This window comes from Dermacentor andersoni, chromosome 1, assembly GCF_023375885.2.
Source record: "Dermacentor andersoni chromosome 1, qqDerAnde1_hic_scaffold, whole genome shotgun sequence".
Classification (NCBI taxonomy): domain Eukaryota; kingdom Metazoa; phylum Arthropoda; class Arachnida; order Ixodida; family Ixodidae; genus Dermacentor; species Dermacentor andersoni.
Window position 1 is genome coordinate 142,244,009 of NC_092814.1, and position 18,013 is coordinate 142,262,021.

The 18,013-nt window shown below is 48.4% G+C and overlaps 1 protein-coding gene across 1 annotated transcript in view; it reads left to right on the forward strand.

Annotated features, from left to right (window-relative positions):
- The first annotated feature begins 3,547 nt into the window (after positions 1–3,547).
- Positions 3,548–18,013, forward strand: part of Cad96Ca (tyrosine kinase receptor Cad96Ca) — a 112,633-nt gene continuing 98,167 nt past the window's right edge. Inside the window, exon 1 of the mRNA XM_050192049.3 lies at positions 3,548–4,024. Within this exon, the coding sequence (XP_050048006.1) occupies positions 3,961–4,024 (64 nt within the window). The 5' untranslated portion in view covers positions 3,548–3,960. The remainder of the gene's footprint in view (positions 4,025–18,013) is intronic.

Here is an 18,013-nt window from a genome sequence, read left to right on the forward strand (position 1 = left end):
GTATAATATTTACCAGCGACACACTAAGGGCGTATATTCGCCACATTTCACTAACGCAATCGAACCATCTTGCTCGTCCGCCAGAACGATTATCGCAAGTGTCATTCTCCATCATGCTTCTTTGTCATCGGGTTTCACAACCTTAGCACGTTCATCATCAGCCTTCTGCTTTGCACGACAACCTGAAGGGCGCCTTTCTGTCCCAGGGAGATGAAAGAAGGCTGAAATATCTACGTTTGCCTTGAAGCAAGCAACTCATGATTGTTTGCATGCTGTTCACTTTAACGAAGTCTACATATGCATGGATTGTTCTGCCACTCATACCAGCTCCATCGGCGTAGTGGTTATCCCATCAAGATAAATCAGCATCAAATGCAGAATCTCTCACGTCACAACATCGACGGCTTCGGAGCTTGTTGCCCTCCGAGGCGCCGTTGATCATATTATAACGAACCGGCGAATCGGTGGCCAATATTCTGCGACTCAAAGGTGGCCCTACAGTCTCTATTGTCAGCTATTCGTCGCAGGTCCTGTGAACAACTCGTGTCAGAGGTACGCGAAAAGCACCACCACGTGATCACGGAAGGACGTAACATCGTGTTTCAGTGGCTGCTGGGTCATTGCGGTATCTCCGGCAACGCCTTCGCCGAAGAAGCTGCTCGGAAAACACGTGAAGGAACAAATTTCGTTCCTGCACCTGTATCGAGAACTGATGCATTATAGCAGCTAGACAAGCTAGCGCATCATATGACATTGTACAAGTGACACACACCTGACTTCACTCACCATCGGTTGCATACCCTTCTATGCAATTGCGCCTCTTACCTGGTCTTCCCCGAAGCGAAGAAACAGTATTGTGTCGTTTACTCTTGGGCGTTGCAATTGGAATGACCGATAACGCCGGATGCAGCGACTGTGATGGCGAAGAAACTGTACAACAACTTCTGTGATATTGCCTACCATTCGAATTCGAAAGGCTTGCTATCCGCATGGCTCTAAACGAATTAGATGGTTCTCTTTGGACACGATCTTAGGACCATGATCTCGCCAAGAAAAGCTGCAGAAGGCCACAAGAGCACTGCTACGATTTCTGAAGGCAACCTAAGCAAGCTGCTCATTGGACTGGGCGACCGTCTGGGATACAGCGCGGATAATTTTCACTACGTCGGCGACACCAACAATGGACTGTCTCCTTCTTTTGACCTCTTCCTCCCATTTCCCGTTCCCTCAGTGCCGGGTAGGCAACAGGGCTCAGTCCTAGTTAACCTGACTGCCTTTCATTTATCCTTCTCTCTCTCTACTCCGCACTTCCACCAAAATTGTCGCGCACTCAAGGTGCAGTCAACCTTAAATTTCAAGCGTTAGCACAGAACTAGTGATGAAGGCGTAAATGACGTCATCATAGTTGCTATTCTATGCGTCGGCATGTGGTCCGCTCTGCTTTGATCTCCTCCTTCCTCTTGCGGCTACGCCTGATACACTAGGAGACAATATATTGGAGCTCTCAGAATTTAATTTTATTTCAGTCACAGTCCGCAGCCAATGAGAGGGTCTATAGCTAACCGAAAACGACGGTTCTGGAAGACGTACAGTTCGGCTGAAGACAGTAGAATTCGCAACTCCTGTTAGACATTAGCTTTTTTCCTGCTTATCCGGGGTTAGTTGACATACATACATACATACATACATACATACATACATACATACATACATACATACATACATACATACATACATACATACATACATACATACATACATACATACATACCATCGCAAATGGAAACGAGCACTTGAGAGACAGAGAGATAGAGAAAGAGGAGATTAAAGCAGAGAGGTCGAGCAGAGCAATTATCCATTTGTATACTCCGCCCACGGGATATGGAAAAGGGCAGGAAAGATTAGGAGAAACGGAGCGAAGATATGAAAAGAATGTGTCCGCAAGCATCGGAAAGGCAACTGACGATTAAAGTATTTCATACAGGCTCTAGGCTTAAAAACGCACACAATAGTGCATACTTTACAGAAACTCGTGCTGACGACGGCTGGGACACCAGGGTCCAATAATTATGTTTTCCGCAAGAAGATGGTTGTCAAGAAAATGTGTGGTCAGTGGACGATCCATACGTCAACTTGCCAGCTTGGCTGCCCAATATTCAATGCCCACCATCGCCTGTGTACCTGTATAGTTCGAGATATGGTGTATCTCGCTGTATATAAAGCACGTCCGTCTTTCCAGGATGACCCTGAAACGTTGCTGAGGGAAATCAGGCGGTTACCGCCCCACTAGACAGTGTTGAACAAGTAGACTTTTCTCACGGTTCACCCTCAAAGCGTACGGTGAGATTTGCTGAATATAGTTTTTAGACGGTGCAAGAGTTCGTGCTGCTGGTAAGAACCACGAGAGTGTAGTAAGGAATATCAGGCGGCGCGAATCTCGGCAACACACTTTCAAGGCTGGTTAATCCTGAATATCCGAGTAATTTTCTCGCAAGAGTTCAACGATGCACGTAGCCATGTGTCCTTAGAGGGATCCACACGTACCGTCCTGAATACTTTCGAAGATCTCTGGGCGTCTGTGGACCACAGCGTTAGCAAAACTACTGTAGTGTATTACAGCAGTGTAACGTACATTATAATAGCTGAACAGCACGGGCTTGCACGGCATCGCAGATAAACGCCGTAACAATATTGTAGAGGAAACCCCTCTCGTTGCGGGAACTTGCCAACTCTTCTACGTCAGAGCTACCGTCGCCAGCCTTGGTAGCAAGGTTACAGCCCAGTCAGGCGGTGGCCGGCGAAAGCAGCGTCAGCGTATACTGGAGCTCGCACGTTGAGGCGTCGGAATGATGACCTCTACACGTTTGCGAACAAGTGCACATACGAGCGGTGACGATATGTTACGTGCACAAAAAGGACAGCGCTACGCAGGTTTATAATTGGAGATATGCCTGTTAATTACAGTGTCATTGTATTATGGACCTAGACCCTATTCCGTAACAGCTGCACTCGGACAAATTTAGATTTGAATTTGCACACAGCACATTTTCTAAGCGATCCTGTCCTCCCAGCTACATAGCACACATATGTGTGTGACTGAGGAGGAAGATGTTAACGGATTCCGAAATTCCTTCCTGTTATTACACAATGTTGCAAGTCACTGGCGAACATGTACCGACGATATGTCTGGTAGTCTGCCCTTGCTCGCTTCCGTTGTTGCCCTCGTAGTGCTTTCGGTTTCTTCGAGTCCCGAGGAAGTCACCCTTGGGCGTATTTTCTTTCTCCTTCCCGTTTTCGAATTCACCAAGTGCGTTAGGGTGGCAGGAGAACACTTTCGAGCACTGTCAACCTGTAGGGCCGACCTGCACGGCTGGGTGTGGCAAGAGTGCGCGCGCAAGCGGCAGAGCGCTGAACGGGCGCTGAGCCGGGACCACGAGGCGGCGGCGGCGGGAGGAATCCGGCAGGTAGGTGGCGCGCTTCCAAGAAGGGCCCCTCGCCCGCCGGCTGCTGCCACACGAGAGGAGGGTGGGGGGGGGGGGGGGAGACGAGAGAGCGAGCCTGCCGGGCTGGCATCCCGTCGAGCCAGTGCGCTCGAAGGCGGAGTCTCCAAGACGTGACCCAGGAGGAGAGGAGAGAGCTTCCTCCGCCAAATTACAGCGTTCGACGACGAGCCAGAGTGCGTGGAAGGTGCGTTCGGCCGGCCAGCTAGCTTCGGCGGCCTTCTTTGTCGTGGTGCTTCGCCGATGACCCAATGTTCCCGGCTTGGCGCAGTGCCATGAGGACTCGGTGGAACTGCGGTGCCGTTGGCTGATCAGGCGGCAGCCGCGGCCCAGAGTCGGCAGCGACCACCACGCAAGGATACGGCCGGTCGGCGTCGTGCTCAGTGTGCCCCCACCCCCGTGCGTTCCTTCGAAACACGCGCTCTAGCCCGCGCTCGGAGAACCGGCGAACGGCGACACGATGAAGACCGCGTCGGGCGCGTTGGCTCTGCTCGGATGCGTGCTGGCTTCGATGCTGCAGTCAGGTGAGTCCCGGATGGACGGCAGGTGCGCGAGCGTCTCTGAAGCCACGGGCCGCGGGGCGCACATTCTTGATCCCGCACCCGGATTGGTTGAGCGGCCGTCCCTTCTTTGCAACCTACGCGGGCCGCTCCTGGACCGCGCGCATTTGGAACGTGAGATGCAGGGAACAATCCAATCAGCTCCAGAGAACGTGCACTCGGCAGTCGAATGAACCAGAGCACGTAACTCTGCAATCACAACCAGCTCTTACCGCAACTGATAGAAAGTTGTACAAAAGGCCGCTTCGATTTCGAACGTAGGCTCACAAAGCCGTTCGATTCATGGACGGTTCGTAAGAAGGGGCGCCAGCCGACTGTGATAGCAAACGAAATGCTGGTAAAAGTGCCAACCGATGTATTACGGGCGAAGAGATTTGTGAATTTAGCCACTGATTACGAAAGATGAGTTTGGAGCCGGCAAACTGTTTTGTCCAGAAGGGCATGTGGCGTGCTTGGAAGCTTTGCACGTAAATGCAGGCCCGCAACTTACTTACATCCGCACGCCTAAATGTATTTTCTTTAGTGGCCATTTACGCATATCATAAATATGTGTTCCAAGGCAATGGCGTCTGCATTCGTGCTTCGTAGTCTTTTTTTTTTTCGGCTTCGCTACAGCTCAAAGCTCACCATTGTGGACGTGCAGTCTGGCCACTAGAAACTTTAGCAGCCGTCCAGAATGGTCCTTTTTTCATGTGGTGAAATATAAAAACCAATAATTTCTAGAAACCAATAGTGTATGGTTCTTGAACTAATAACTTTTGCTTAACTCTAAACGAATTAGCGACATTTTCATGTCAAAAGCAAATTTGCTTAGCAGAAGTGTTTCAGAACACGATAATATTTAGGGTGCAATATTTTTGTGTAATTCCTACTCTGTCAGCTGTGGCAGTCGTCATTAGGCCAAAGCAATGTCCTGGAGGCGCGTGTCTACAAGCGAGGATTTTCAGGAGTTGTTTGGCCCTAAGTTTATTAAAGTGTTATTTTGTGTTATCGGTTCCAAATAAAACTTCAACAGACGGAATGATGTGCGAGCACACTGGAGCTGGTGATGTGTTATCTCCGAGTGACTAGTTGTTGAAGCAGCGTTATGCATGACTGATAAGGCGGAATCAAGAATCAAGTAAGCGACGCGCATAGATGAATGGTGGAAAGCGCGAAAAGCGGGCGTTGTGTTTCACATAAATAGTGGTTTCATTTTGGGCCTGTGCTACATACTGGGGTCGGGGAAACCAGTTTTCACGGAATGCAAAGTGAATGCCTTTCGATACGTACGTGCAGTTCCTCTTTCACAATATCTGGCGAGAAAAAAACCCTCCTGGCACAATTTTGCGACCTGGTGTTTTCATGCAATAAAGCGCGTGTGGTTGAACATGTTAAACATGAATACATGATATTCCAAGATCAGCGAGGCTGCTCATGTTATTAATGGCATTTTTCTCTCAGAATGAGCTCAGATGTTCACTGCAAGGTGAGACCATTGCGATCACCGTGGCCTGTTCAATAATTACCTTTTCTGTGTCTACATTTCCTTCTGCTTTTTCATACATGCTTCCCCGATCACCGCACCGGCAGATGCAATATGTGTTATGACGTGTGCGGGAAATATCCGAAACTTGAATGTTGTACTAGTTGTGCTTGGGCTGCACTGACGACGGTATTGCGCAAATAGCAGCTCAATTTTACTTTGGATTCAATGAATTCATCATTGCCTACGTAGAATTTCTGCTAGCTGTGGCTCAAGATCTGAGGCCACCACACTCTTTGTGACGGACTCAGATGCTGGGTACGTCAAAATACACTTTACATAGCATATGTGCGGCTGTTCTGGGTGCGATTATGTCTGTCCCTTTTGGGCGAGGTCTCAGCCCGGCTTGAACAGTAATTTCAATTTTGCCAGTTTCAAGATAGGAAAACGGTTGCATCGTGCATGCTGTGCCTACAAAGATAGAACCATGTACAACGATATAAACAAGACATGTTCGCTGGCAGATTAAGACCTGAAGTGATTTAGATTGACTGTGGTTGACGAGAGACGTCGCTGTAGCCAAGTTATGCAATGAGAGTTGTCTTCGTCAAGGTAATGAGGAAGGCAAGTCTCCTTGTTTAAACGGTGGCGCCAGCAACATCCCTTGTTCGATGACAGCTTCACGGCGATAGTTTCACAGCCACTCCCAGGTTTTAACAAACCAAGGCTTTTGAGGTTCAAAGAAGTTCACGTTTGACCGCTGGCAGTAAACGAGCCGCCGCCCTTTCTGGTTTTCTGTGCATTAAGCGCGTGCGATATTTCCGATATAGTACTTCCAGTTCTCAGATATTATCTTGGCCTATATGAGCGCTTTGGAAGGGATTCGAAGTGTCACGTGAAGGGAACGCAGTTATGAGTTCGATCCCTTCGTGCAGCTGAGAACTTTCGTACTGTCAGCTTGTTGCCGGCTATGGGCTTGTCATGAGAATTCGGTAGGAGACTTTCTATTAGCTCAAAGTAAGGAAAGAAAAGAGTTGTCTAATTTCCTACTACAGCGCTCTTTAATAAGCATAAACGAAAACGCTTCCGCTCGATTACCTTGCCTTTAGTACACTGCGATAGACTGAATGCGGGTGACATGTAAGAGTTACACTTGATGTATATATGCTTCCGTCGTTGCGTTGCACCGTACTGACTGGCTCGTACGAAAGTGCATGGTTCAGATGCGAATGGCATAAATTTCAAAAGCGCTCCACTGTTGGAAAACATGCAGTGTTATCCAGTATGAGTGTCGATACATGTAATGTATGTAATGCTCAGGGACCTATATATGATCAAACATACAACAATTGTCGGTGTTCTGTTATACATATGCTAAACAGCGCCCTCCGTCGTCAACTCTAGTCACTGTTCTTTCGCAATGCACAAATAGGCCCTTGATGAGACACTTTTCTATCGACATTAATAACAAAATTTTCATTTGCAAAAGGCGTCAGACTAGGCCATTTTCCTTGCTGTAAATCATCCGTCTCGAATATCAACCGTCGTAATAGATTGGAGAGACAACTACCGACCAGCAGCGATTAGGTCGGCAAATAGACTTTTAAAGCCTCAGCTTTCGATTATTCTTTTTCGCCGTTCTATTTCCCAGGATCTTCCTCGCTTACCTAATTTCTTCTTCGTATCATTAAACTCGGTAAATGAAGCAGACCCTGACGTAAAAGACGAAATAGTTCTTGCTTCATTTTAGCAATTCTGTTTGCATTAAAGAAAGCTTTTTTTGACAGATCCTGGCCAATCCCTCTTCGTGGGTAAGTGCCTTTGTGCTCAGACAACTGTGACAACGCGAAAATAGCAGCAGAACAGTAAAACACAAGAATAGGAGCAGCAGTAGAATGATTTAAAAAGTGGCCAGTCCATGGAACTTTTGCCAGAGTGATACAGCGCGTGCGTAGGCCAGGTTGTCGGGTATTAATGCCTTTCATACAGGCATGAGTCTTAGTGTAGGATTAGAATAAGTCTTAAATGCGCCGCGTCGGACGGGTGTTTCGTTTAGAGCTAATATAAAATCAGCACTGAGAGTATGCCAGACCACAGCATGCGCCTTTCGCAAGTAATGTGCAGTTCATGAGAAATAAGAAATATATCTAGAGGCATCATGACTTGCACGGCCACAGTCGCGCGTCGACACCGTCCGCTGCCAGTCACTTTAACGGCGCTCTGCGAAGTTTCTTGTCAGAAGAAACTCTCAAGGCACCAGGCACGAAACCATTAGAGACAAGTTTGTCCTCGTAATGGCCAACCGGATAGCGTGCATTGAGAACGAAGTGCAGGCCTGGTCCTGCTATATATAGCAGGATTATACTTTTGAATGTTTGATGAGGTTGACTTGATTTACCAGTCGTCTGATCAAAACAGACGAGCTATAGATAGGGAGAAAAAAAAAAAGGCGTATAGCGCATAATCTGTGGTGTCTACCGGCAAAACCTGTCCATGCTATCTCTCTTAGCCCATGGGAGCAGTCGTACGCCTGCAGGCCTCGTCTTGGAATAAATACACTCTATAACGTTTATACCTCGTTGTTTAAAAAAGAAACGATATAAGGTGCCGCCTGCATGAGAATGAGTAGAGGAATGTATGGATGTCACGCAGTATACTCAAAAGCCGCAGGCGCCGTTCTCTTGAGTCACAGCCGCTTCCCGTGATCTCCTAATCCGCGCACCGTTGGCACAGAAACTCCGTGGATAGTCGTTCCGCGGAATCGGTCAAAACCCTGTTTCCGCTTCAAGGCTTCGCATTTCTCCGACTCGGGTTGCCGAGACCATATACGTTGCTCCTTTTTGATTAAGTTCGTTCTTGACGGCAGCGCGGCGAAGTGCCGGTGTCGGTGGAGCGGAGCGCCGCTCGTTCCAGGAAAACTGGTCGCGCGCGTTGGTCGCGCTGTCGCCGGCTGCCGCTGCGGCACGCCGACGACGAGGAAGGGGGGCGAGGCCCAGAGATGCAAGAGCGGCGGCGACCTTTCGACCCGGCGCAGCGTCCGCTGGCGTTTCAGCCGGGGGCGTCCCGTGTGGCAGTGCGCCGCCTCCTGGATGCGCGCCACCGATGATCACCTATGAGCCAGAAAGATAACAAACAAAAAAAAAAAAAAAAAAACAGGAAAGAAAGAACGGCCGTGGATGGGCGTCGAGCGCCTGTGTGTGATGCAAGTGCCGCGCGCGCTCGTCTAGCTTCTCCTGATTTGCATGCACGGCTGCTGCCGAACGTCGGCGACGGACGAAAAAATAGCGGCATTCGCAAACGGTCGTCGCTGCAGCGCCTGTGTCGTTTCTCCGTATACAGTTCTGCGACCTTCGTCGTTGTCGTGTAGGCGTGCTGATGGGTATCTGCGAAGCCACTCAATAAATGGAATCGTGCTCAGCGGGTCGATGGGTGCGTGCATCAGCTCTGTTTGTGTAAAGCCTCGCAGCCGGTGGAGCTGTGTACTATTTCTGTGTGCAGACAGGAAAGAGCGTCTTTTGCACCATAGCGAAGTATGAACAAACAAGCCCAGCAACCAGGTAGCAATCACTGGCAGAAGTACTTATCGTAGACAAGGTGAATGCATAGAGAAATGTAGACCACCGCGAACACAACAGGAATTTAGAGAAAATCGTGCATAAAATGTATATATTTTTACAAGAATATTATCCATTGAGTTGTGTGGCTTTATTTGGCATCTTAAAATGTCAGATGGTTGCTCTTTTTCTGGCTGCTGTAGAATGTGCACGTTGAAATTTGTAGTTTTTGTATAAACTGATGATGACGATGATGATGATGATGATGATGTATGGATCTTATGACGCGAGGGATCTTGTGCAAACTGCATTGTTGTATCGCTGCACCGTAGTATATCGGGGAAGTATATGTGTTTTCATGTAACGTTTGCACTAATGTGTATGCAGGTTGTCCCACATAACTTGAGCCAAAGCTTTAAAATGAAACGCACTCCGGACGCGAGTTGAACCGAATACATAATGTCGGCGCTGGCCTAGAGTTACTCAGGCTATTTGTGATTTTCCCCTTAATTAATGGATTGCAGCACATGGTGACCTCTTCGAACACGCATTATAATCAAAGGGCGCTTTTTGGATTGAAGGTCACTGGAAAATCATTCCGGCCATAACGCCGCCTCCCCACCCAACCCCACTACACTCCGTCGGCAGGCTGCCAGCTCTTGCCCATTTCAAGCATCAAAAAATAAAGCTAGTTCTCTTTCGTCTCCTTAGACGCTTTATCTCTTCACCAACGCTCGGCCAGCGCCACGCATTTGCGCCGTCATGCGATAAAAGCCGCATGCCCAGATACCTACACCAGGCATAACGCCCCGTCGCGGGCCAATCTCGCTGCAGCCGACCTTGTTCATCCATCGCACGCTTGAGAGCGGCACAATAACAGTGCGCAATCGCCCCTTCCCGTGGTATTTTTTCATGTTTCGCGGGCATACTTTGGAACGCGGAAAAGAGGACCACGTGAGATATATCGTATTGGAAACTATTTATTGACAGCTTTCTCAAGGTGCTCAACAACATTGCGTATCACGCTTGGGGCCTGCAGCCAATACTTAAAAAGTTGCTTAATTAAACACAACTAATCCATTAGTTAAGATGAAAATAGAAAATAGCCTGAGTAACTCTAGGCCAGCGCCAACGTTATGCATTCGTTTCCACTCGCGTCCGGAGTGCTTTTCATTTTTAAAGCTTTGGCTCAAGTTATGTGGAACAACCTGTTTAGTATGCAACTTTCGCGATCGCACGATCCATCAGATTTTCTTTCACTTACGCGTGCTGCGCACCCTTCATCTCAAACGGCATTAATTATTTGAAAAGGTGTTCTCTACATCGACGTTTCGATTGCGTCGCGCTCGTCTCTCCGTGTAGTTGCTTGTTGCTGCTACAGAGCGCACGCTGTGCCCAAGCTGTTCATCGCGAAATAGTGGCCCCGAATGACGTCTGCTGGGAATTGGAACGATTCGCAAGTAGACGCTAGAGATTTTCGACGTTGTTTTTTGACGCATTGATATTGGAGCGAATATGGTATGAACGGTTGTGAATAAAGTAGAAGAATAGGGTGCGCGCGACAGTCTTGACGCATCAATTCAAATTTACACCTTGATGCCGACGAGGATTATCTGTTACCGCTTAAGCCACCAAAGATGAAGCTTGAGCCTCTCTATTCAAATACATGAGAAACGCCAATATATATATATATAATATATATATATATAATATATATATATATATATATATATATATATATATATATATATATATATATATATATATATATATATATATATATATATATATATATATATATGTTAACAAACCACCTGCGGCAAGTTGTCTTTTCATCCACTTTCGTTGCCATTAATTTATCCTTACTTTAACTCAATTAGTAAGCGCCAGTAATTTCCCATGTGTTGTCCTTGGTGCTTTTGTTTATCCCATGTTGTTGTCCTCATGATATGATTAATAAATATCGGGCCCCTCGGTTAACCCCTATCTTCTCGTTCATTACATAACGAGGGTCTCAAATCCGGCAACATTGATGCCTTCGGATAGCATGTGTGCGTTTATTGAGCAGTTGCGGTCGCCCATAAAGGTCACGTACTCGTGACGCCTGCGACAGAAAGGATGTTCACATCCGCCGCCAAGGTTCGTGAGTGGTGGCGCTGGCTTAATTCCAGGGTTAGTTCTAGCAGATAAACATAGATACCCCAGAAAGTGGATGGGGAAAATGGCCCCGCGGTAACTTAATTGGTAGGAGCATCGCAGACGTAATGCGAAGACGTGGGTTCGTATCCCACCTGCGGCAAGTTGTTATTTCGTTCACTTTCATTTCTACTTATTTGTAGTTTATATATATATATATATATATATATATATATATATATATATATATAGAGAGAGAGAGAGAGAGAGAGAGAGAGAACGACAAGAAAGGGGGTTAACCGAGGGGCCCGATTTTTATTCATCATATCATGAAAGGCCAACAAAGAAAGACACAAAGGAAAACATAGGGGGAATTACTTGTAATTCCTAATTGAATTGAAGATATGATAAATGAATGATAATGAAGTGGATGCAAAAACAACTTGCCGCCGGTGGGGAACGATCCCACGTCTTCGTATTACGCGTGCAATGCTCTAACCAATTGAGCTACAGCGGCGCGGTTTCCCCATCCGCTTTTCTTTGGTATTTATGTGTTACTCCTAGAACTAATCTTGTGAGTGTTAGCCAGCGCCACCACTCACAAACCTTGTCCGCGGATGTGCAACATCGTTTGTGCCGCAGGCGTCACGAGTATACGTGATCTTTCTGGGTGAAGGCTACTGCTCAATAAACCCGCACATGCTACCTCAAGGTAGCATGTTGCCGGATTCGAGACTCTCGTTATGTAATGAACGAGAAGAAAGGCGGTTAACCGAGGGGCCCGATTTTTATGGTGCAGGACAGATCGTACGCGTCGAAGCGCGGCGCGGGCGCAGATATCGTCTGCAGGCAGATATTGGCGCTTTGGTTGCCTCACAAAAATACGAAACGATGTCCATCAAGGCGAAAATGTGAGCCAAGTGGACGCGCGCTGGCGCGCGTCATGTAGGTTCAAACGGCCATTTCTCGCAAAGCGCTGCCAACGCAAAGCGCGTGGCCACGAGCTTTCGCACGCCGGCAAGCGTACCTGTAGTATGTCCTTAAGACCTAGGACAAAAAAAAAAAAGAAAGAAGCCGTTGAAAAGAGAGGAATCGCTTTGGAGCAACTTAGTTGTGTAACGCTGGCTACTAAATATGGTCCTGAGAGAGAGAGAGAGAGAGAGAGAGAGAGAGAAAGAAAGAGAGAGATCTTGCGAGCGTGTTGCCGTGTGGACACGCGAGCTCGGATACGTGAACCGTGAACTTTAGTAAAACCTGATCTTTGCCGCCGTTATCCCTACATGTGTGTTGACATGTAATTGAATGGCGGGAAATGAACTCCATTGCGCATTCGGACTGCATTTTATGCCATCGCAATCGTCGTCCGTAGTAGCTATACGTAAGCCATATTTCTTTTCCTCTGTCAACACGCGGTTGAAAGAAGTAGGGGTGCGTCAATAAATCCTAACTACATAGCACAAGATCAAGTGTATGCAAAAAGTTGACTATTGCGCCTCGCCGCGTTTCTGTCGGTTCACAACCTCCGTTTCCGCTTAGTTCTAGCGTTGAAGCACTGCGAGTTCTGAAATAAAGAAACAACGAAAGAAAGAAAGAAAGAAAGAAAAAAAGAAAGAAAGAAAGAAAGAAAGAAAGAAAGAAAGAAAGAAAGAAAGCACTTATGTTCCACGAACGCCGGTCTTTACGTCTTTCCCCAGGCAAATATCATCTGAACGGCGTCAGCGAGTCCTTGAAGGGAATTGCTTCCTTAGTTCTCGCAATGACTCTGGTCGGTGATGGCTGTCCTGTGTGCAAGAACTTCGCTGAAGTACGTTTTGGGCTCCAGAGAAAGGACTTCGTTAACGACACAGACTTGTTTTCTTGTTTCTCTCTTTTGCGAGGTGCCGAGTATCGCTATAGGCGCTATTAGTAATAGCGTTCATTTCTTTTGTATTTCGTTGTCTCGTTGCGTCATATTTACTCTCCAAATGTACAGCCGTGGATGAGCATCTACATGTCTGTCTGCTTTGTATCCCTTGATTTTCCTTTCGCTATATCAAGCAGTGTTGCTGACACGTCGTCATGGATGTGGCGAAAAGTCTTTTTCAAAGCAATGCTTAGAAGACGGTTCTAGGGACTTCTTCTTCTTCGGTTCTAGGGACTTCCTTCTTCATAAGCGTCACGGTTGCATGCTAAACAAACCGCACTAATAATGATTCCTTTAAAGGATATATATATAAAAGCATACAGTTTGTTACCCTAAACTGGGGGAGGAGTTAAAGGGATGACAGGACGATAGAAAAGCAAGAGCTAATAGCATAATGTTTTTGGCCGTCGTGTAGGCCCCATGAAAAGGAAACTCTTGAGCAATCAAGCATTGCGTGATGTTAAGAAAATTGGGGCGGCATCCAGCTCTACAGCCCGAAAGTAACGCGAGCAGAGACCGTGCACATCCTTCATATGTATTCGACTTCGGCGTAGAAATCAGAGCAAAAATTATTTCTTTTGCGTTCAGCGCCCAGATTAATAAAACTCTTCGAATACGCAGAAAATATTTCGCAACGCAGCGCGCTGGCCAGTGGTGGTCGAGAGTGAGGTATAGCGGCAAAGACGCGGCTGGCAGATGGCACAGTTCTTCTCGGTGAACGCGCGAAGAGGCAGACGTTGCTTGCACGAGAAATTCAGATTGAGATTAACTGATTAACAAAAGTTCACTAATGTACCTAAAAAATAATTTTGGGGCATGTATCGAAATTCACGAATCGAAGCGGGAGAGTTCGCAAGGCACGTCCTTTAAGATGGATAAATTCAGGCTGTAGAGCAAGTTTCGAAATGTCGAACTTGAACGCTACAGCGCTAAAAATAAGACGATGACGAGCGGAGACAAACACGGCGGTTTTTGTGTTCTCTCGTCGTCATCGCTTTTCTTGTTTCTTTTTTATCGCTGATACGTTCAAGTTCCGTAATCTAGCAACCATCCTAATTCAACACTACTTCGACATGTGAATTCCGAAATTGTGCTACGAAGTACCTTGGTGCTCCAAATAAATCTGTCCGACAATGAATGCAGGTTTTTGCGCACAAGACGAGGACAGAGAAGAAGCTAAGACACACGAGCGCTCGTATGTCTTAGCCTCTTCACGGGCCTCGTCTTGTGTGCAAAACGCTGCATTCATGTACTACCAACATACCCAAACAGTCACCTTTGTGTGCCACTATGCGCAAGAAGACGTTTTGTTTAAAAAAAATGAAAATGAAAAGGGTAGGTGGAACAATAGTCCATTTGCCGCAAGTTTGACAGCGCTTATCTCAAAGCTGGTGTTAGTTTCGAAATTCGTTCTAGGTGAACGTACCTACCTTGAGAACCGATTATAAGTTGATTATAGTGAGTTCTTCAACTGTGCATCTCTAGTTCTAGTGACAGGTATGTCTGCCTCTACGAGTAATACGGCTCAATGAGTAGAATGAATACGGCTCAATGAGTTGGAAAGAAAGAAAAAGAAAAGCTTTGGTATATGCATATACAATTCCTAACCGATGTCGCCGTCCATGCAAAACTGTAGCCAGTTTACTACTTTCAAGGTTGTCCTTGAGGCATCTGGAAGAAGTAGATAGAGAGATAGAGAGAGAAAACACGCTGGTTAAACAGCGGTCTAAAACACAGCGGCAGTTGTCGCCAGGAAGAAGATATGTAAGCAATGTCTATGCATTGTGCATTACTCACACGCGAGCAGAACGTGCTTCCACGGATGGCACAATAGCGGAAAACGCGGGTAAATGCCACCCTGCTGTATACCCGCGCGGTGCGTCGCCTGAAAATGACGCGAGAAGACGAATGCCAATGGACAAAGCCCGAGCAAGGTGCACACCGCGCAAGCCACTCTCGGTCCTCTCCACGGCGGACGCGCGGTTCACGAGCTGGCCGCGTGAGCAGCCGGTGGAACCGTCTCGTCGCGCGCCCAGTGGGGCGTCGCGGTCGCAGCGCGCCGCATCGGGGTCACCCAGATTTCCGCTGTGCCGTCGTCGTCCGTCGTCCCAAGGGGCGGCCACGCTCGTAGAACCTACATAAGTGTGCAGCGGCCCACCTTCCGAGAGGGGCGAACGGCTTTTTCCAACCGGCAGTTTTGCTTTTTTAGGAACAAAGTGGCCGCCACGGTCACGCGGCCCTGACTGTAGCGACAGTGTGTCGGCGGGCACATAACGCGCCGAGGGGCGGGACGGCTTTGTTCCGACAAGAGTGGAATTAATTACGCCGCGATTGAAGGGGTGAACCTAGGGGTTGTACACTGCGAGACAGCCGGCACGTAGCGTGGAGCTCGCCGCGACAGGCGTCGCGCCTTTGAGGGTGCGAGCTGCGCGTGCCGTGCCCTGATGAAAGGCACCTTTGGCAGTTGCTTGCCAGCGGTCGACTGAATTATATACCGTGACCCTTCCGGAGCCGTTGTTGCGTGGAGCCGTACATTCAATACAATGTTCCTTGCAAGCGGTCTTTCGGAGAAACCGGATGTGTGGAATAATAGAAGCCATAGCGTCTTATAAGAGCACACATTTGACAGCCCGTCGCGGGGAGATCACAGACATGCAGCAGTGGACAGTGCGTATGGGCGACCGTTGCCATCTGCGTAAAGAACTCGCTTAACCATTTACGTGATAAGATAATTTTTGTACTGGCGGGCAAAGGTTACATCGACTTAGCATGCTCTAGCCTGCTCCTCAACGCCGAAAGAGTGCTAAAAAGGAAACATGCAAGACGGTAAGGAACTCTGCGGTACTGATAAAATCGGGAGCCCATTAAAGTGACACGTAAAAGAAAAGGGCAGTTGACAGTTCTTACATTGCGCAGTTTTGGCCGGTGCCAAAATGAGTAACACTAGCTGTGCAGTCGAGGGTACGAAACGAAGTTTTTCGATAGTAGTCAGTTCCCGATGCCTGCCAGAGATGATGTAATGCAGCACCTGACGACTCTCGAAGTATGTAGGACATGCACTAAATGTGTCCTCGCAGCCTCAGGCATATGGGAAAGGCGGCCGTCAGAGCCATGCGACATGTGCGTCGAGGCGTTCATAGCACCGGGTAAAAGCAACGCACAGGCAATTTCAGTGCAGCCAGTTTAAGAATACGTTGACGTAGGAGAGGAAGAAGAAAGTAACTGTGAAGGACAAGGTCGATGCTTAGAGAACAGCTTCAAAGTTAATGTCCCCGGCGAAACGGAAGCAATGTTCACTTTAAAACATGGCGCTTAAAATTTTGACACAGACGCAGAGAACGGACGAAGGATGAATGTAGTAGAGAGCACTTTTAACGTGAAAGCGTTAAGGAGCCCGTGTCGTAGAAAATATAGCGTCCCGCGTCGGTGTCCGGCGTCGGCAAAATGATTTTAGAACCACCCATACCCAGGCTCTCCATGTGACGCAAGGAATTCACTGAAATAATAAATTTCCCAAGCTAAAATACGTGGAAAAATCGTTTACTATGACTTACACACAACCTACAGACATTATAGCTCTCGGATTGTAATTTGACTAACCAGAAAACATAATTCTTTTACGCGAGAACTAAAATAAGCCCCTTATCCAGCGTTTCTACCATTCACAGACCAGCCGCGGCGTCCGCCATTTGCGCACGCCGTCGCGCGGGTGTCTTGGGGGCCACGGAGCGGCGCGCCCGGTTCCTTGCAATACCTACAGCTAGCGCTCGCCTCCTCCGCATCGTGGCCCACGCAAGAGGCCGCGTTTCTGCCACAAAGCCCGCCTTCGGGCATAGCGTTCGCGGCCAGCGTTTCCCGGTAAACATTACGGTTACATACGCTCCAGTTGCCGGGAATCGTGAGAAGCAGTCAGAGATCTTTGAATGCTATCGCGTTCCACTCTTAAAGGCGAGGCTTAAGCACCCTCCAATTTATTTTTTCTGGAGTGAATGCTATCAGCATGAAAACAGAGAGAACCGTGGTATTCGATGGGCCGGTTCACCGCGTGGATACCACACCAGAAAGTACATCAGCCATATTGCTCCGCCTCTCCCATCCTGGGCCCTCCGCATAATAAATAACAGTTCGCCAGCGAGCGCTAGCTGTGCCACAGCAGTTGTATGACCAGACGGCGACTATGGCGTATAAATGGCGTAAGTACACGAAAACCCGATCTGTGAGAGAGACACGCGGAAAGCCTGCTCGATGCTGCCGAACACGGTCCGCGTCGGTGATTCCCGAGAGGAGGAGGGGGACGCGCTGCAGCACTGGGCGACGTGGGCGGCTTGTACTCGCGCATCCAGAATGTGCAGTGCCCGCAGGCCGCGCGCATATCGGGGACGCAAATATGGGCCATATCTCGCACGCGCTGCCGCCTGCCGCTTGCTTTGCGTTTCTATTCCCTTTTTGTTTGTGTCTCGATTGCTCCTGGCTGGTTGCCGCCTTCGGCGCGGCGACTCCTTGGTGCGGCAATGCGCGCGCGCGGGTCTTCCCAGCTCCTTCGTCGGCGCTGACCTCGTTCGCCGTGTGGATGTGGGCCGCCGGGGGCCCGGCGTGAAGCGCCTGCTCGGGTAGTTAGCGCGGCTGGTCAGGTTTAAATTGCCCCCTGGGAACGGGAGCCGCCGGTCGTTATGCAGTGTACGCCCCAGATGCAGCGCCCATGCGCGAAGCGATTCGCGTTTGGTAGGCGGGCACGCGATGTGCATTATAAGGCGGAGGAAAAACAACGGTAGCGGCCATCTGTAACGCCGTCGCGCAGAGATCTTGAGCCGCGAGTGTGGTTTGCGGTCCAGGAAACGGGGGTCATCGAAGCGCACGCAGAGGACTGAAAACGGAGGGCCTCGCCTCTTCCTTGA